Raw genomic sequence first — 18,556 nt, forward strand, 5'->3', positions numbered from 1 at the left:
TTCTGAAAACTCTAGGGGCAGGACAGGAATAAAGGTGCAGACGTAGAGAATGGACTTGAGGATATGGGGAGGGGGAAGGGTAAGCTGGGACGAAGTGAGAGAGTGGCATGGACATATATATACTACCAAATTTAAAATAGATAGCTAGTGGGAAGCAGCCATATAGCACAGGGAGATAGGCTTGGTGCTTTTTGACCACCTAGAGGGGTGGGTTAGGGAGGGTGGGAGGGAGATGCAAGAGGCAGGAGATATGGGGATATATGTACATGTATAGCTGATTCACTTTGTTATACATCAGAAACTAACACACCATTGTAAAGCAATTATACTCCAATAAATATGTTAAAAAATTGTATATACTTCTCATCCTTTATGAATCCTCAAGTCTATGATGATCTCTTTCTTCTCAGAAATCTTACTACATTTATAACGTCGTGTTCACGGCTTCTTGACAGTCATGCTTCAGTCACTGTCACCTTCTCTGCCAGGACTTCCCTGACTACGCAGCATAAGTTAGCCTCTGTCACTGTATACAATATCACACACAAACTTTTGTTTTCTTCATCATGCTTATTATTGTCTGAATATCTCATTAATTTTCTTCTTTATTACCTGTTCACCACACTCTAGAATTCATGTTTCATGAAAGCAGGGACTTCGTTTACCTTGTTAACTACTCGTTTTCCTCATGTCTAGAAGAGTGGTACTTAGTGGTGTTTAGTGACTACTTATAGATTGGCTGCCAACCTGGCTGGCTGGCTGGCCAGATCCCGGGTACTGAAGAAGATCTATAAAATGTTTTAGATGTAGGGCTTCCCTGGTGGTGCAGTGGTTGAGAGTACGCCTGCCGATGCAGGGGACACGGGTTCATGCCCCGGTCCGGGAAGATCCCACATGCCGCGGAACGGCTGGGCCCGTGAGCCATGGCCGCTGAGCCTGTGCGTCCGGAGCCTGTGCTCCGCAACGGGAGAGGCCACAACAGTGAGAGGCCCGCGTACCGCAAAAAAAAAAAAAAAAAAAAAAAATTTTTTAGACTATAAACATTGTAGGACTGATTGAAGCTGGTCCTTGTAAGATGTTTAATGGAAGTAATAGACATCCTTGGTGGGGAAGGTGCAATAATGGGGGCAAAACATGAGAATAAATGTAGATTTACATTTAGAATAAATTTATGCTGGGTGGCTGGGTGGCTTGGGAATGAACAGTACTTGCTAACCAGGAGTTAAATCCCACATCTCATTCTGACTACTTAGTTGGCCAACACTAAACATTTTTGGTTCAATGTGTGTGAACACAGTTCTGGTTGTCATGTACCTTCATATGGGAAAATTATACTTGTTCAAGTAGAAGTTAATCAGAATTTGGCCTTAGTCCTGGTAAAGGAAAAGAAAATAGGTTTTACAAAAATATCAAGTAGTTGGATATATATCAATATTTCTGTAATGAATTTTATCAGAGTTTAATTTTGTTGTATAGCTCACCTATTTTTCTCAAGCTCTTTACAAATATAGAACTTTCTGGGGAAGAAAATAAAGCCTTATGACTACTATGGATATGGGCATTAACTTCTAGCTGGAGTTTAACAGTTGGTACAAGAACATCTGTGTTTGTTTTTGTCTTTTGGATAATGATGATTTTTTATGTGAATGTTCCCTCATCTGTTAATGAGAAAGTACCCAGCAGTAATGATGTAGAGTGCCTCATTAAGGTAACCATTTATTCCATTCTATCAAATAGTCATTTTAAACTTCTGAGAATTTATTTGGCTATTTCCAGAATTATTTCAGTTCAATCACAATTTTACCGTCTTTGTGGATAATTCCACTTATTTAAAGCTCTACTTACTTTCCTTTGGGAGCAAATTGTTTTGTAGATAAAAATGATAAGAAAGTTAACTTATAAAACGCTCTAGCTGTTAAAACAAGACCATGTAATTTCCATCGTTCTGGCTCTTGGTCTTCTTTCCTATCACATCATTTAATAGAATTTTACTGTTTTATTTAAGTATGCTCAAGCATATTTCTGATATGTCATTAACTTTTGATTCTTAACCTACAATCTAAGAAGTGTTATTGAGTAATAGAGCTTTATTTTAACCTATTTGCCAAACTGATTCCTGTGAATGGGCATATTCCCAGGTATTAGAATAAAATTACTCATATTTATTAAAACTCAAAGCCTTATAAGCAGTGATAAGGGCAAAAAAGGAGTAGCTGTAGAACCATACAATTAGAAACACCCATCATAGTAGTGCAACCTGTTGTCCAGGGTAACTACTTTTTAGGAACTCTGTTAGCTCTTAACATTACATCCAAATTGTATGTGTTCGTGTGTGTGTGTGAATGTGTATATGTGCAATTTTATGAAGAGAAGTTCCTTGACTTACATCAGACTTTTGAGGAGGCCTGCTACTCTTCCCACCGAAGTTTGAGTGATGACAGTAGGGTGAAATAAGTCATTGGCACCAATGTAGCTGCAGATGATTAGACTTAATACAGCATCTAGAAAAAGGGTTAATAATCACAGGTGATCACATGGCAAAAACAAAACACTACTAGGGGATTGTACTAGAAGGGAAAACAGAGAACTTCATTACATAGATACCTGGACTAAAAGTGCTATATATTCAGTGGAAGAAATGATCACTCACAGTTGCAGAGATTAGAGAAGGTGGCTTCATGGAAGAGGAAGAATTGAACCAAACTTGGAATGATAGGTTTGGACAAGCAAAGGCAGAAAATGATTCCTCTTTTAGGCAGGAGTTAAGGATATATAAATAATCCATGTGGATATAGTCTCTATCTGGGACATAAATTTTAGGTGAGAGTTTATAGATGGAATATATAAACCAATGTTGATTTCTCAATTTGCTAGGTAAATGAAGGGATACTTACTGCACATTACAAATCAATCACCATATGTTCCATTTAATGATAGTTTCTGAATGCATTTCAAGTGTGATTTTTATTTACATAAATTTACTTTACTTACAGCATTTCACAAATATGGATGTTTCACGAGACAAAGTATATGGAAACTTGTGACTGTATAATAATTTCTTATGATTTTGTGATGTCACTAATACAAAATCTTTTGTTCATCCAAGGATTAAAAAATGATGCTACATATAAATGCATCGACCACTGGTACTATTATGATTTAGATTCTTAGAAAGTATGAGGAGGCATTTTGCTGTTTAAACTGGCCAAAGAAAGATCCATAGATTTTCTAAGCTCATTAGAAAAAAAAAAAACTCAATTTAACCTATTGCATTAGAATCTAGACTCCTTACATTCTAGTCTGTTCTTCTAAAATACTATATATTTAATTAAGCAGAGCATAGTATTAAAAAACAAACAAACAAAAACAAGCATGGAAGGGCAGTATGTAATCTGTGGATTGACCGTAGACATGGGTACAGGTGATTGATGGGGATGCCTTGTTTCCTTGTGGGAGCAGCATTCTTCTCTGCCCCAGGTTCACCACATATCTGGCAACAGTGCTACCTCTTTCTTTCATTCTTTTTCTCAAAACAGAGGGCCTGGATCATTTTCCTTATTTCATCCTGTACTGGAGAATGCTCTGACCAGAGGAACCATATCTTTTTGAAATTGTGGACAATTTTTCTTTTTAGACATAAACATTCCATTTTTTTATTTTGTTCTCCCAGTCTGAGTCTAGTTATTCTTATTTTCTGACTTCTGAAAAAATGTGTTAATATCTGTTTATCCTTTTGTGTTAGAGACAATATAATGACTTCAGTAAGTTTAATGTCCCAGTTTAAAAGAGCCATAGATAATTATGACTGATGCTGTAGCGGAGTCGCCTTTTCAGAATGTGGTATGGAGATTTTTTATCTGGCTACCACAGCAATCTGTCACACCACAAAGGAAATTCTATTGTTTGTTTAGAAAATGTGTTCTAATGCCACCACCACATTCACAGAAAGTTAGTGTTCTCAGTCTCAGTGTGCTTTCAACTAATTGTCATAAATAAGTGAGAAAAGAACATTTCTGTGTGTGTGTGTAATCATAATTTTAAATCATGTAATTCATAGAAGAAATTGTATACCAATTTTCCAAAGAAGTTAAAACATGAATTTACTTATACAATATAAGAAGTTTTTAATGTAACTCAAAAAATTTATTGCTTTTAGAACCTTAAGTAGAGCTTAAATTGAATAAGTGGGCAATAATAAGACCAAGTATTTATATGTATTATGAAATGCCATTTTTCTAAGAACTTTGTATGTATTAACTCATTAGTCCTCACAACAGCCCTATAAGTGATGTTATTATTATTATTCCCATTTTACAGGTGACAAAATTGTGGCACAGAGAAATGAAGGCATTTGTCCACAGGCACAATACTACCAAGTGCAGGAGCTAGAAATCGACCCCAGGTTGTCCAGTGTAACTACTATGCAAAATGCCTATGTTATTGATTTCAGTATCATTGAAACTACTGAACTATAATTTTAAATCATATTGCATGATCTGATAAGATAGGCAAATTTGAAGAAAAATTTCCTTGAACTTAATTGTAAAAGAGAAATATTAAATATATAAATAACTTTTCTGATAACTTCACCAGTGTTAATTAGGAAGCACACTTAAGATTTCATCACTGTACAGTGTAGATTGAATTGTAAGAATGGTTAACTATTAGAGCTAATTTTGGCATTTTGGAGATATGTAATAATGACTAACAATTAAATTAAAACGTTGGACTTATAGGATTTTTTTTCCCCTAAAGCATTACTTTGTAAATTTCAGAATACCTTAACTGTAATATACAGCTTTGTTATCAGTGCAAAAGAACACTATGAGAAACTTTCAAAATTACATGAAAACATGGACAAGTTATACCAGAGTATAATGGGGTACTATGCCATCGATGTGAAGAAGGTGTCTGTGGAAGACTTTTTGACTGATTTGAATAACTTCAGAACCATGTTCATGGTATGTTAAAAATCTTAATTTGTTTTTTAAAAGTATTTGTATCTATATTACTATTATTATATTACTATAATATATTACTATATTACATATTATAATTATATATTATATTATATATATAATGTAATATATTACTATCTATTATTACTCTTATTACTTCATTCTACTCCTGTTGTCTGTAGTAAAATCTACCTTTTCTGATATTGAAAGTTAGCTTTAAAAATTTCAGATTTTTAAATCTATTGAAAAATGTGTTTTGTCCTTTTTTTGGCCTTCCCAACATTAAGCTGTAATCAGAAATTTTGATTGAAAAAGTGACAAATTCTGAAGCTTTTCGTAAAGACTCCCCTCCTGGCTGACTACAAAGCACTTTTGTAGTAAGCTTTTGGCTATGAATTTGTTTCTTTATACTTAAGATCAATTTGTATTTTTGTGGTATAATTTTACCAAATTCTGTGCAGTTCTTATGAAGCTTTTTTCCCCTTTTCTTAATGCATTGTATAATAAGCTACCTGCGATTTACCTTTGAATGGATTTTACATTCCTAGGGTTTCCTTTAGATACTTTAATAGGGAGGTCAGGTCTCTGATGTGGAATCCTTTCATTTAGGCATTAAAAAGATCTTTTGAAAAGTATTAGCTGATTAGATGGGGGAGAAAACCACACACGTATTAAAGTGAGAAAGCATTGTTTCCTCTAGGGAAACTGGTAATACATTTCTACAACAAAAAATTACGTTATTCTTAATAGATGGGTGAGTCACTTTTGTGTTTCAGCAAATGTTTGTGGGGATTAAAAAGTTTTGAGGTGTAAAGAAAAAGAAGGTTGAATTTAAAGAAGGTTGAATTTCTTTTTAATCTCAGGAAAACTTTATTGCTGAATTTATTGGACTTGATTATAATCACCTGGTTGTGACTAGATACCCTTTCAATAAAAACTCAATATTTTAAATGAAAACTGGTCTACAATAAGTGCACATTTGCTCACAGCTCTAGTTTATTTCTTCCACAAATTCAAAGTGATTTTTTAAATTATTTTTTCACTACCAGAAATGAATCTATTAAATATATTTATTATGTGCCTATATTCGTGACGTATAATATACTACTTTAATTTTTATAATATTTTATGAGACAACATGGCTTAGTGGAAGTAGCAAAGGCTTTGCAGTTTGAGAGAGCAAGGTTTGGATTCCACACTAGTTAATATATGACTATGATTCCTTTTAACTTTCTCGAGCCTCAGTTTCCATATTTGTAAAAGGGGATGTTAATTCCTTTCTCATGAGAGTATTTAAATATTAAATGAGATAATATATATTAAGTGTCATAGCTCCTGGTGCATGGTAGTTGCTTAATAAATTATTATGCAGTAAAGGGTTAACTCAGTGGGCTTAAGGTACTCAAACCCTGTACATTTTAGAGAAAGTAGTGGCCCTTGACTGGCTCTGGACAGAGCAGCTGTGAGCCTTGGAATATCCTGCCCGGTATGGCCTTCTTTGTATACCTGGGGCCTTGGGCCAAGCTAGATAGTTTATGCAAAAAATGTGATTTACGGTGAACACCTACTTTTGTTCACCAGGGGCCTTGGGCCACACTGTCAGTTCGTCGTCTGTGGGGTGCTGGAGACTGAGTAGCCAAGGTCATTCATGCAGGGAGTCTATATTCATGCCTGCATGACTGACCTCAATAACTCTTATTATTTATTTATTTATTTAAATTTTATTTATTTTTTTGGCTGCATTGTGTCTTAGTTGCGGCACGTGGGATCTTTTGTTGTGGTGCATGGGCTTCTCTCTAGTTGTGGCATGCAGGTTTTCCCTTCTCTAGTTGTGGCGCGCAGGCTCCAGGGTGAGTGGGCTCTGTATTTTTGGCATGCGGGCTCTCTAGTAGAGGCACCCGAGCTCAGTAGTTGGCTTAGTTGTCCTGAGGCATATGGGATCTTAGTTCCCCAACCAGGGATCGAACCCATGTCCCCTGCATTGGAAGGTGTATTCTTTACAACTGGACCACCAGGGAAGTCCCCTCAGTAACTCTTGACATCAAGGCTTGGGTAAGCTTCCCTGGTTGGCAGTACATCACACGTGTTGTCACACATTGTTGCTGGAATAATGAAACTCCACTGGAAGAAGACAACTGTGATTTTAATCTATATCCTTTCACTGTAAGAAACTGTTAACAGTGAGTGTAACAACTTTTCTGAGTTCTGTGAGTCCTTCCAACAAATTATCAAGCCTGAGGGTGGTCTTGGAGACCCATGACACAATTATGCATAAAATTATAAAATGCATATATAAAATAACAATACCCATCAGATATTGAGTATTTTGTATGAACCAGACATTTTTCCAAATGCCTAACATATATTACCTCAGTCAATCTTCATGATAATTCTGTATCTTTTCGTTGTTTCTATCCCCCTTTGGCAAATGAAGAAAGAGACCAAGGCCGTATTGTCTGGTTTTGAAACCAGATCTAATTCCACATCTTCCTGAGATCTGGTAGGAGTTCTCTGGGTGACTTGGCATTTCTGTTACTAGGTGATGGGCAGAGAGAGAAAGTGTTTGAATGGAGAAGGATTCAAGGTGGAGGGTCATAGAGTGACAGCTATACTTTGCCTATTTCACAGTTTACATGGTCCTAGAAGTAGCTGCTATCACACACACATACATATAGACACAGACACACACACACACTCATATACACATTGTACTAAATTAAAATCATTAGAGCTAAGTATAAAACACTTTATCTAAATAAGTAATCTGGAGAGGGAATTTTCTTTAGAATAAAAATAAGCATAAAGAAGACTGTAAGGGAAGTATAATTTCACACACAAATTTTTTCTTCCTTTCTTTATAGTTATACTCCTTGAATTTTGGACACTGTATCTTTAAAAAGACCACAGCGTCAAGACTGATAGAAATTACTGACAAATAGATGTCTATTTGTCAATGTCTTCTGATCTCTTAGGTTGCTATTTAATTCCATACAATTCAATTGTGGAAACCAGGCTAATTTCAATGAGTTAGTGTGAAAATATTGGGGATAGATGTGGACCTTTAATATGTTGAAGGTTTGTTCTGGAAAGCCACATTAATACAATAGGCAAAAAATATATTTTCTCTTTAAGATACACTTAAGATATGTTTACATTGTTAAGTATAGTTGATACATTAAACTATGTTTACACTATTACTTCATCCACTGACATTCATGATCCCTGGTCATGAATGAGCAGCAAACGTTCCGGTAAATTGGAGGTCCGTTTTGTATTACACATAAGAAGTTGGAGCACTGTCCTCATTCTACACCTGCCCTCCACTACAGCAGCTTACTATGGAATGTTTTCTCTCAAGTTCTGGCCACTCTGCTCATTGTTCCCTATGCCTGGCACACTCCCTCCATATTTTGCCGGGCTATATTATTGTACTCGCACTTCTAATCTGTGCTCAGAATTTCCTTCATCTAGTATCAGATGCCCCCATCTACAGTGGGTGGCATTCTCTAATAGCTAACACATATACTGCCAACCAAGTGCCAGGTGTTCTCATTCATTTTGTCGTTACAACAACAAACAGATGTGGTATGTGTACTGGATTATTCCCATTTTACAAATGAGGAAACTGAGGCTTAGATAGATAGTGACAGCTAGCAGGTGACTGAACGGAGATGCTAAGCCAGGGAGTCTCACCAGTGTTAACTAGGATCTCTCAACTAATTTGCATAGATAGAGCTGTTCAGCATCTTCCCTTCCTTCCTTCCTTCCTTCCTTCCTTCCTTCCTTCCTTCCTTCCTTCCTTCCTTCCTTCCTTCCTCCCTTCCTTCCTTCCTTCCTTCCCTCCTTCCCTCCTTCCTTCCTTCCTTCCTTCCCTCCTTCCTTTTGTCTCCCTGAGAGACTTTTTACAATAGGTAACAAAGGAACATCTGTTTCAGTCTGCTGCCTCAAGCCCAGTAGACCAAGGGGGGAAGCTTTCATGATCTTGTGGCTTCCTCTGAGGAACAGCTGTTCATTGTGACAGTTTAACTTACCCCTTTTCTATCATCTTCAACCAAATACAGCTGCCACTGATGGAATTGCTAAGACCCTGTGCTAGGTGCTCTTCATGTGTCATCCCACTTAGTCTTCACAACATTTTTATGAGATACAGAATGTTACCTGGAGGGAACTACAGGCCAGAGAAAGAAAATCCATGCCTTGGCAGACGCACTTCAGAATTGGCAGGGGCAGGATTAAATGGAGGCCTGACTGCCTGACTCCAAAGCCTGTACTTTTTTTTTTTTTTTTACCATTTCCAAGTACATTGCTCTCAGAGAGTTTGTAAGAACAATCAAAATGTAATTTTTAAGGTTTTTTATAACTTACTAGAGGGAATCAGCACAAGGCTCACCTTATTTCCTCACCCCTTGATAGAATAACTTTCTGTTTACATTGATGAGCTCACGATAGAAAAATGTTTGCAGGTCTGGTTCTATTTCAAAGCATAAAATGTTCACTTTTAAAATTATAGGCCTATTAATGCAAAGCCTTGTGGCTGGGATGAGGGTTAAGGTGAGCGGTACAGAGTCAGCACCTCTCTGTAATAGATTTTTATTTCCCATAGGACTCATGTGAGGCATAAAGTTCAAATTGGAGGTACTAGGTGGAAATGTTTGGCCTCACACTATAGGCTGAGCAAATTGGTGACCCACCAGGAATCAAACTTCACCAAATGAAATTCGTGCCTTCAGTGGTGTAGTGTTACATAGAAATCATCGTTTTCCACTGTGGTCTGGTTTTAGACTCATTGTTATATGCCATTACCAATGCACCTGTTATTAAAAGAGATAACATGCTTCTCCAGGATGAATTGAGCTCATTATGGAATTTTGGTTGGATCTTACAAAGACCCTCTTGTCCCCCTTTATATATATATTTTAACATCTTTATTGGAGTATAATTACTTTCAATGGTGTTAGTTTCTGCTTTATAACACTATATCCCCATATCTCCTCCCTCTTGCGTCTCCCTCCCACCCTCCCTATCCCACCCCGCTAGGTGGTCACAGAGCACCGAGCTGGTCTCCCTGTGTTATGTGGCTGCTTCCCACTAGCTACCTATTTTACATTTGGTAGTATATATATGTCCATGCCACTCTCTCACTTCGTCCCAGCTTACCCTTTCCACTCCCCATGCCCTCAAATCCATTCACTACGTCTGTGTCTTTATTCCTGTCCTGACCCTAGGTTCTTCAGAACCATTTTTTTTTTTTTTTAGATTCCATATATATGTGTTAGCATACGATATTTGTTTTTCTTTTTCTGACTTACTTCCCTTTATCTTATCCAACAGCTGTAGCAGGCTCATGTTTGTCATTTGAGTTTAAAACTAATTTTTGTGTCTCTCGTTGGTCACTGTGGCTTTGAAGCATATGTATGTCCTGGTCCCACCTCCCACTCATCTTTATATTACATAGTCTGCTCAAACTGCTTTTACTCCCTTGGGCCCAAATTACATGGTTTCTTCTTCAACACACTCACGTCTTATCCTGATGATGCTTCTTTTTTACCATTGGAAGGTCTTTTGCTATTTTCTTTCTTTACCCAGAATTATTAGCACAGTACAACAACACTCTTAACTCCTTGAGCAAATTTCACCTGACACCTCATTTATTTTACTTAACATCTCATCTTAGAGAAATACTTCCGAATGCTTAGGATTCCTTTGTTATTTGTCTTCTTATAAGTAACATGTTTGAAAACAAATTTTCTAATAAGTTTTACTTATTAAGAATATGTCATTTTTCTGTTTTAATTAGACATATGTAACTATGTAGACCCTTTGAGTTTACAATATTATATATTCGTGTATAGAATTGATGTGATTACACTTAAAGAAGTCAAACTTTTTTGTTCACGTAGCTTTTATCCTGAGCACATAAACATTCTCTGTTGGGATGTTGAAGTACTAGAAAAGTCACTAGACATCCTTCTTTATTAATAGGTTCAAAGACCCTGCATATCTGGACACCCCACTTTAGCGTTAGGATTTTGAGGATAGCAGAAAGCAATCCCTGCCTTAAAAGGGATTACTGTTGCATACACAAAAGGTGGGGGTGCCTTGTATTTTTTTTTTTTTTTGCACTGGGTTTAGATATATGTGCTGAAATTTGCAGTTATTAAAGTCTATAAAGTCCAGTTTGTTTCTCCCTAAATTTTGTTTTCCACATATATACCTCCCATCTGAATTGTGTGATGACAGTCAAAGAAAAATAATTTCCTCTGATTTCTTCACATTTTAAATGATTGCTGAATTCTGCCTATGATAAGCCTCACACTTTGTTTGTTTTAAATAGTGATGTTTTTCCTGTCCACGTCACTACTGGGGAGACAGCAGTGGCTGGGAGTGCAGGCTTTGGCATCCGAGTGCCTTGGGTGTTATGACTTAGGCAGATTACTTAACCTCCTGAGTCTCAGCTCCCCATTAATAACAGCATGTGTTTCTTAAGGATGTTACAGTTTGAAGATCAAATAACATAATGTTCATATACCCTCAAAATAAGTGATCTCTCTACATAGAATAGAATTAATTTTTACCTTTCCCATTTCATTTTAATAAGATCTATAGTTTAAGGATTTTATCTCTTTTTAATTTTATGCTTCCATATAAAATACTCTGAAATAAATGGCTATCTATTTTCCATCAATAGCTTTTTCTTTAGATTATGTCTACAGTTTTGTTAAAGTTATGTTTCATCTAGTTAAAGATTTATCATTCATGCTGTTTGCAGACTTTAAGTTGATTTTTGGTTCACACAATTGAAAGATACCGTGTAGTAAACAAATATAAAATCAGTTATAACTCATTTTGTCTTGCTGCATGTGTTGATCAAATACAATTTATCCTTCTAGTGAATACTCAGACTAAAGTAGTGATTTGCCAAACAAAAATGAAATCATCCAATGAGAGGGTATTTTTAGTGTAAATTTTTTTCATATAGAGTACAGCTAGAACAAAACTCATTTTGCCGAATCATTTAAATTACCCCAGTTTGATGCTTCTCAACTCTAAATGTCATTTCTGATGATTACTATATAGACCAACTGGGTGACCAGCAGGAACTCCAAGGCATTAAGCATTTTCTGTATGCTCCTTAAATCTTGTAGATGGACTCATTATACACTGTCAGAGAAAAGAAAATCATGTAAAAGTCCTGTGATTGGATGTTGAGCCAGCTTATGTAATTATAATAGGAAGTATCTTCTATCCTTGCTGATTTGGGTGAGGTTACGACTTGAAAATTATCTTCACTGGCACCATTGTTATTCTGAGATCGTACTTAGAGGTATAAAGCTTAGAGGTATAAAGCTCCAAACCTAGAACAAAATAAATATTCTAACTATAGAATCTTCTTTTCTTCTTACCTGTTAGCATCTGTTTATTTAAAGAACTAGATCAATTCCAGGTGCTGAATATTTGGGTTTGCAGCCTTGAAAATGAATTCTGTTTGGTTCTTCTAATCTTTGTTCTTTAGGCTTTTCACAATAAAAACACACCTAGATTACTTGGCTTAATTTTTCTCTTTACTGATAAGATTTATTCTTAGTATGCATTGCTTAGTGGGATAATAAATGCATTTGACTGACAGATTTCTGTATGACTAAATGACTGGTGATTTGTATATCCCTTTTACATTTTAAGTATTTTGTATATGGAAATAATATAGCAAAAAGTAAAGACTGAATTATTTTAATACTGTAATAAGAACAACAATTGATAATGGAGAAAAAAGAAATCAACTACATAACTGATACAGCATAATAAGTATATTAACCCATGTAATTGGAAAGATAGCACTAAACGAGGATACCACAAATGAAAATGAATAAAACGGCATATTCTTTGTACATCAGATATACTGGTCTTCCATGTCCTGAACAGGAGAGGACAGGGGCTTCCCTGGTGGCGCAGTGGTTGAGAGTCTGCCTGCCGATGCAGGGGACACGGGTTTGTGCCCCGGTCCGGGAAGATCCCACATGCCGCAGAGCGGCTGGGCCCGTGAGCCATGGCCGCTGAGCCTGCGTGTCTGGAGCCTGTGCTCCGCAACGGAAGAGGCCACAACAGTGAGAGGCCCGTGTACCGAAAAAAAAAAAAAAAAGAGAGAAGGACAGAAAAAACACTATTGGCTTAAGGCTACTTTTTATGTTATGTTTAAATATTACCATGTTTATATGGAATATTGTTGGACTTTGGTTGGATGTTTTCCTTGAGGAGCTGATTAGCAATAGCTAAAAAAAAAAAAAAAAAACCATGCTGTCCTATCAACAGGCCTATCTTTAAGCACCATTCTTCATGGCTGCTGTCTTGTGCCTAATCGTGCCTTTATTTAGCCTCATGATTGGCAGATAAAAAGAAAAAGAATATTTTTATAGTATATCACTTCAGAACACAAGAGAAGAGAACATATTTAATGGAAAAATCAAGTTCTACTTTGGGAAAACCTTAATTGTGAACATTTCATACTTTATTTATTAAAGACATTGTTTAATAGTTTGAAAAATCTCATTTGCTTGAAAATTTTGCAAAGTACTTGGACGAATTACAAACAAACTCATGGCATAATTATGAAGGGCCAGTAATGTTAAGTCCCTGATGGGCTAATAAGTAATTTGGTGTTTCATCTGAGGCTGACTTTACAATAAAGAGCAACTTGAAGCTAAAACTGTTTAATCATCAGCACCTGCACATCCTTTGGGACATTCTCAAAGGATAGTTTTCCATTTTCATAAGTTTCTCGGGTCGTAGAAAGTTCAACTAAAAACACTTTGTCTTGAATGTTAAGGTGATGAAGCGTTGGTGCCGGTGTATAGTATATCATGCTTTCCTGTTCTCACTGATAGCATTTTTTAATTGGGTTTGGTAATACCAGAGAAAATAATCTGATTAATTTTAACTGTCATTCTAGATTCCTTTCTAAAGCATCTACCTTATAATTATTGCAAATAAAGGTTTCTAAGAATAAACGTATTTTCCATGAAGTAGTTATAATCTATTTAGTTAAAAAAGTAATTTTGATGGAAAACTGATAAGTAGATCACATACCTTTTACATGCTTAGAGACTTATGACTGGTATTAATTATCTAAATGTTTTTTCTTTCATGTTGTGTATATACAGGAGTACAGGAATGCGTTTTTAAAGTAGTCATCAGGAATTTCTGGGAAGCAGTCATTCCATATGGCTGAGTGTTGCCTCTTAAGGTTAGGTAAAGTCCTAACAAGCATTTAGTGGGAATGTGCTGGACTCTTATGTGGTTGTTTACTTTGAGAGAATTAGCCTATGTCTTCATAGTCCTAACATCCATCTCTTTGGAAGGCATGCAGATTTAAATTCAGTTTGTCTAATCTCATTTTAGGGACTTGAGACAAAATTGAATACTTAGGCAAGAAGAAAAGATTTTTGAGTTTAGTAAAAACTGTACTAAGAGATCCCTGGCTGACATAGGTTAAATATCCATTAATGGTGAAAGAAATATAACTCTGAACAAGAAGATACTTATAAACTTAATATTTTTTTCATTTAATAAAATTGCCAAAATTTTCTGTTACAAAAATATATAAGACATTATCATATGTTGAAAAATGTTGAGTTGGACAGATTAAACTATTTAAATAGGCTAAGAATCAAATGGAGAAATGCAATCAAAAAGTGAGGATCGGGCTTCCCTGGTGGCACAGTGGTTGAGAATCTGCCTGTTAATGCAGAGGACACGGGTTCGAGCCCTGGTCTGGGAGGATCCCACATGCCGCGGAGCAACTAGGCCCGTGAGCCACAACTACTGACCCTGCGCGTCTGGAGCCTGTGCTCTGCAACAAGAGAGGCCGCGATAGTGAGAGGCCCGCGCACCGCGATGAAGAGTGGCCCCCACTTGCCACAGCTAGAGAAAGCCCTCGCACAGAAACGAAGGCCCAACACAGCAAAAATAAATAAACTAATAAACTCCTACCCCCACCATCTTCTTTAAAAAATAAAAAGTCAGGATCTGTGGAAGTCTGCTTGTGTCTTATACTCAAAATTTTATTTTACTACAATTTTATCTTATAACTTAAGGCTAATATATTTGTCAAGTAAAGGCGTAGTTGGAATATAGACTATTTCTTAGGCTTTTTTGGGAGGGGGTAATATGCACATTGATTTTTTAAAATTTTACTTTTGGGGAAAATAAAACGACTGTTGTATAATTGGGCAATATTTTAAGTTTATCAGAAAAGTCAAATTTCAAGTGAGGAATTTATCGAGGGGAAGAACACAGGAAACTAAACTCTTTTCCAGAAAAAATCTCTTAAAGTTTACCAGAGTATTAAAAACAATGTGTGTGTGTGTATGCCAGGCACTTCTGTAAGCCATTTACATGTATTAGGTCGTTTAATTCTTAAAATATCCCTATAAGCTGTGTATGTGTACATTTATACATAATTCATATATATATATGTTAAAGTTTTAGCAGTAAATAGCTAGACTTCAGGTCAAGAGTACACCTAGCTTCCATGTTTAGTTCATCTCTTTATCTTCCCTGCCAAGTAATCTAGCTGTATTGGATGCATGCTTTGGTACTTCCTATCAACTCCATGTACAATCATATTCCAACGTCTCTGGATGGAAGGAATTTATATTCTCATAAGATCTGTGAAAATTGGCATCCCCCCTTTTTCTTGATAGAAACATATAAATGATGTAAGCTAGAAATGGCTCTTCATTGATTTGTTACTGGATAAATAATTGTGTGTTTGAGGTATTTGGTTAATGACATAGTAATAATGAAAATAATTTTATAAGTTTGTAATAATATAATATTACTACTAATAATATTAATAATTGCTAACATTTATATAGGTCCTACTATGTGCCAGGCACTTCTGTAAGCCATTTTCATGCATTAATTTATTTAATTCTTAAAATATCCTCATAAAGTAAGTATTATTTTACCCATTTTACTGAAGAGGAAACTGAGATACAAGTCACACAGCTATTTAGTGTCAGGTGGAGATTCAAACAAAGGCAATATGACTTCAGATTTCCTCCTTCTAACCAGTATGCTCTTTCTAATATACAGTAATAAGCTCAGATAGATTTTTAAAAATAATTTCTGAAAGCAGTGAAAGGTCATATTTACTGTATTTTTTAAGACATTCTTTTCATTCAGCAAACTGTTTTGAGTGCCTGCCTAGGACTGACTTTATATGGCTGTGCAATGTTAAATTGTTTACCTTTAGATTATAAAACATACATGTATAATGTACCCAGGGAGAAATATACAGTGTATAAGAACTGCCACATTATACAAAAGTATTTAAAGATTTATTTTTCATCTTATTTATTTATTTTTAAATTTATTTATTTTTGGTTGCGTTGGGTCTTTCATTGCTGCACGCAGGCTTTCTCTAGTTGCTGTGAACCGGGGCTATTCTTCGTTGCAGTGTGCGGACTTCTCATTGAGGTGGCCTCTCTCGTTGCGGAGCCAGGGCTCCAGGCACGCGAGCCTCAGTAGTTTGGGCATGCCGGCTCAGTAATTGAGGCGCATGGGCTTAATTGCTCCACAGCGGGTGGGATCTTCCCGGACCAGGGATCGAACCCGTGTCACCAGCATTGGCAAGCGGATTCTTAACCACTGCACCACCAGGGAAGTCCCTACGAAAGTATTTAAGAAATAAAGATTATGTGTTGGTCAACCTTCTATAAGAACAAACTTTTGAGGACTTTGCTTTTCACAATATGTTAATAGGAATTCCTTTTTTTTTTTAACATCTTTATTGGAGTATAATTGCTTTACATTGTTGTGTTAGTTGCTGCTTTATGATAAAGTGAATCATCTATACATATACATATATCCCCATATCACCTCCCTTTTGCATCTCCCTCCCACCCTCCCCATCCCACCACTCTAGGTGGTCACACAGCACTAAGCTGATCTCCCTGTGCTATGTGGCTGCTTCCCACTAGCTATCTATTTTATGTTTGGTAGTATATGTAAGTCCATGCCACTCTCTCCCTTTGTCCCAGATTACCCTTCCCCCTCCCTGTGTCCTCAAGTCGATTCTCTACGTCTGCGTCTTTATTCCTGTCCTGCCCCTAGGTTCTTCATAACCATTTTTAAAAAACTTTTTAGATTCCATATATATGTGTTAGCATACAGTATTTGTTTTTCTCTTTCTGACTTACTTCACTCTGTATGACAGACTCTAGTTCCATCTACCTCACTACAAATAACTCAATTTCGTTTCTTTTTATGGCTGAGTAATATTCCATTGTATATATGTGCCACATCTTCTTTATCCATTCACCTGTTGATGGACACTTAGGTTGCTTCCATGTCCTAGCTATTGTAAATAGTACTGCAATGAACATTGTGGTACGTGACTCTTTTTGAATTATGGTTTTCTCAGGGTAGATGCCCAGTAGTGGGGTTGCTGGGTCATATGGTAGTTCTATTTTTCATTTTTTAAGGAACCTCCATACTGTTCTCCATAGTGGCTGTATCAATTTACATTCCCACCAACAGTGCAAGAGGGTTCCCTTTTCTCCACACCTTCTCCAGCATTTATTGTTTGTAGATTTTTTGATGATGGTCATTCTGACCAGTGTGAGATGATACCTCATTGTAGTTTTGATTTGCATTTCTCTAATGATTAGCGATGTTGAGCATCCTTTCATATGTTTGTTGGCAATCTGTATATCTTCTTTGGAGAAATGTCTATTTAGGTCTTCTGCCCATTTTTGGATTGGGTTGTTTTATCGATATTGAGTTGCATGAGCTGCTTGTATATTTTGGAGATTAATCCTTTGTTAGTTGCTTCATTTGCAAATATTTCCTCCCATTCTGAGGGTTGTCTTTTCACCTTGCTCATTGTTTCCTTTACTGTGCAAGAGCTTTTAAGTTTCATTAGGTCCCATTTGTTTATTTTTGTTTTTATTTCCATTTCTCTAGGAGGTGGGTCACAAAGGATCTTGCTGTGATTTATGTCATAGAGTGTTCTGCCTGTGTTTTCCTCTAAAAAAATGTGTCTGGCCTTACATTTAGGTCTTTAATCCATTTACAGTTTACTTTTGTGTATGGTGTCAAGGAGTGTTCTAATTTCATTCTTTTACATGTAGCTGTCCAGTTTTCCCAGCACCACGTATTGAAGAGGCTGTCTTTTCTCCATTGTATATTCTTGCCTCCTTTTTCAAAGATAAGGTGACCATATGTGTGTGGGTTTATCTCTGGGCTTTCTATCCTGTCCCATTGATCTGTTAATATGGATTCTTAAATATCCATCCCACTGCAATACAACAAAGCATTTTAAAACATGGCTGTTTTGTGTGAAAGCAAGGGAGATCTCTGAGGGTGAAAAGGGTTAAAGAGAAAAGGACAAAGCTGAAACTTACATGTTGAACATAACATAGGTACACAAGGGGGAAAGCCAAGCTTGCCCTGGGATGCCAAGATTAAGACCAGGGCTAAATGCAGGTTAGGTACACTGCATAAGATTTATATGCCAAGCCTAGGACAAAGGAAATTAAACTTATACAGGTTACAAATGATACCTGATTATTTACAGAAGCAAATTAAAAACTCTGTGC

General features: G+C 36.3%; 1 protein-coding gene across 4 annotated transcripts in view; it reads left to right on the plus strand.

Annotated features, from left to right (window-relative positions):
- DIAPH3 (diaphanous related formin 3) overlaps positions 1–18,556 on the plus strand; it is a gene marked incomplete at both ends in the record, with an annotated part of 549,577 nt that overhangs the window by 351,872 nt on the left and 179,149 nt on the right. For all 4 annotated transcript variants that reach the window (XM_082675745.1, XM_082675746.1, XM_082675747.1 and 1 more), the window contains one exon: positions 4,799–4,961. In XM_082675745.1, coding sequence (XP_082531871.1) covers positions 4,799–4,961 — 163 coding nt within the window. The remainder of the gene's footprint in view (positions 1–4,798; positions 4,962–18,556) is intronic.

Source organism: Grampus griseus (assembly GCF_964374135.1).
Source record: "Grampus griseus genome assembly, chromosome: 18".
NCBI classification, from domain to species: domain Eukaryota; kingdom Metazoa; phylum Chordata; class Mammalia; order Artiodactyla; family Delphinidae; genus Grampus; species Grampus griseus.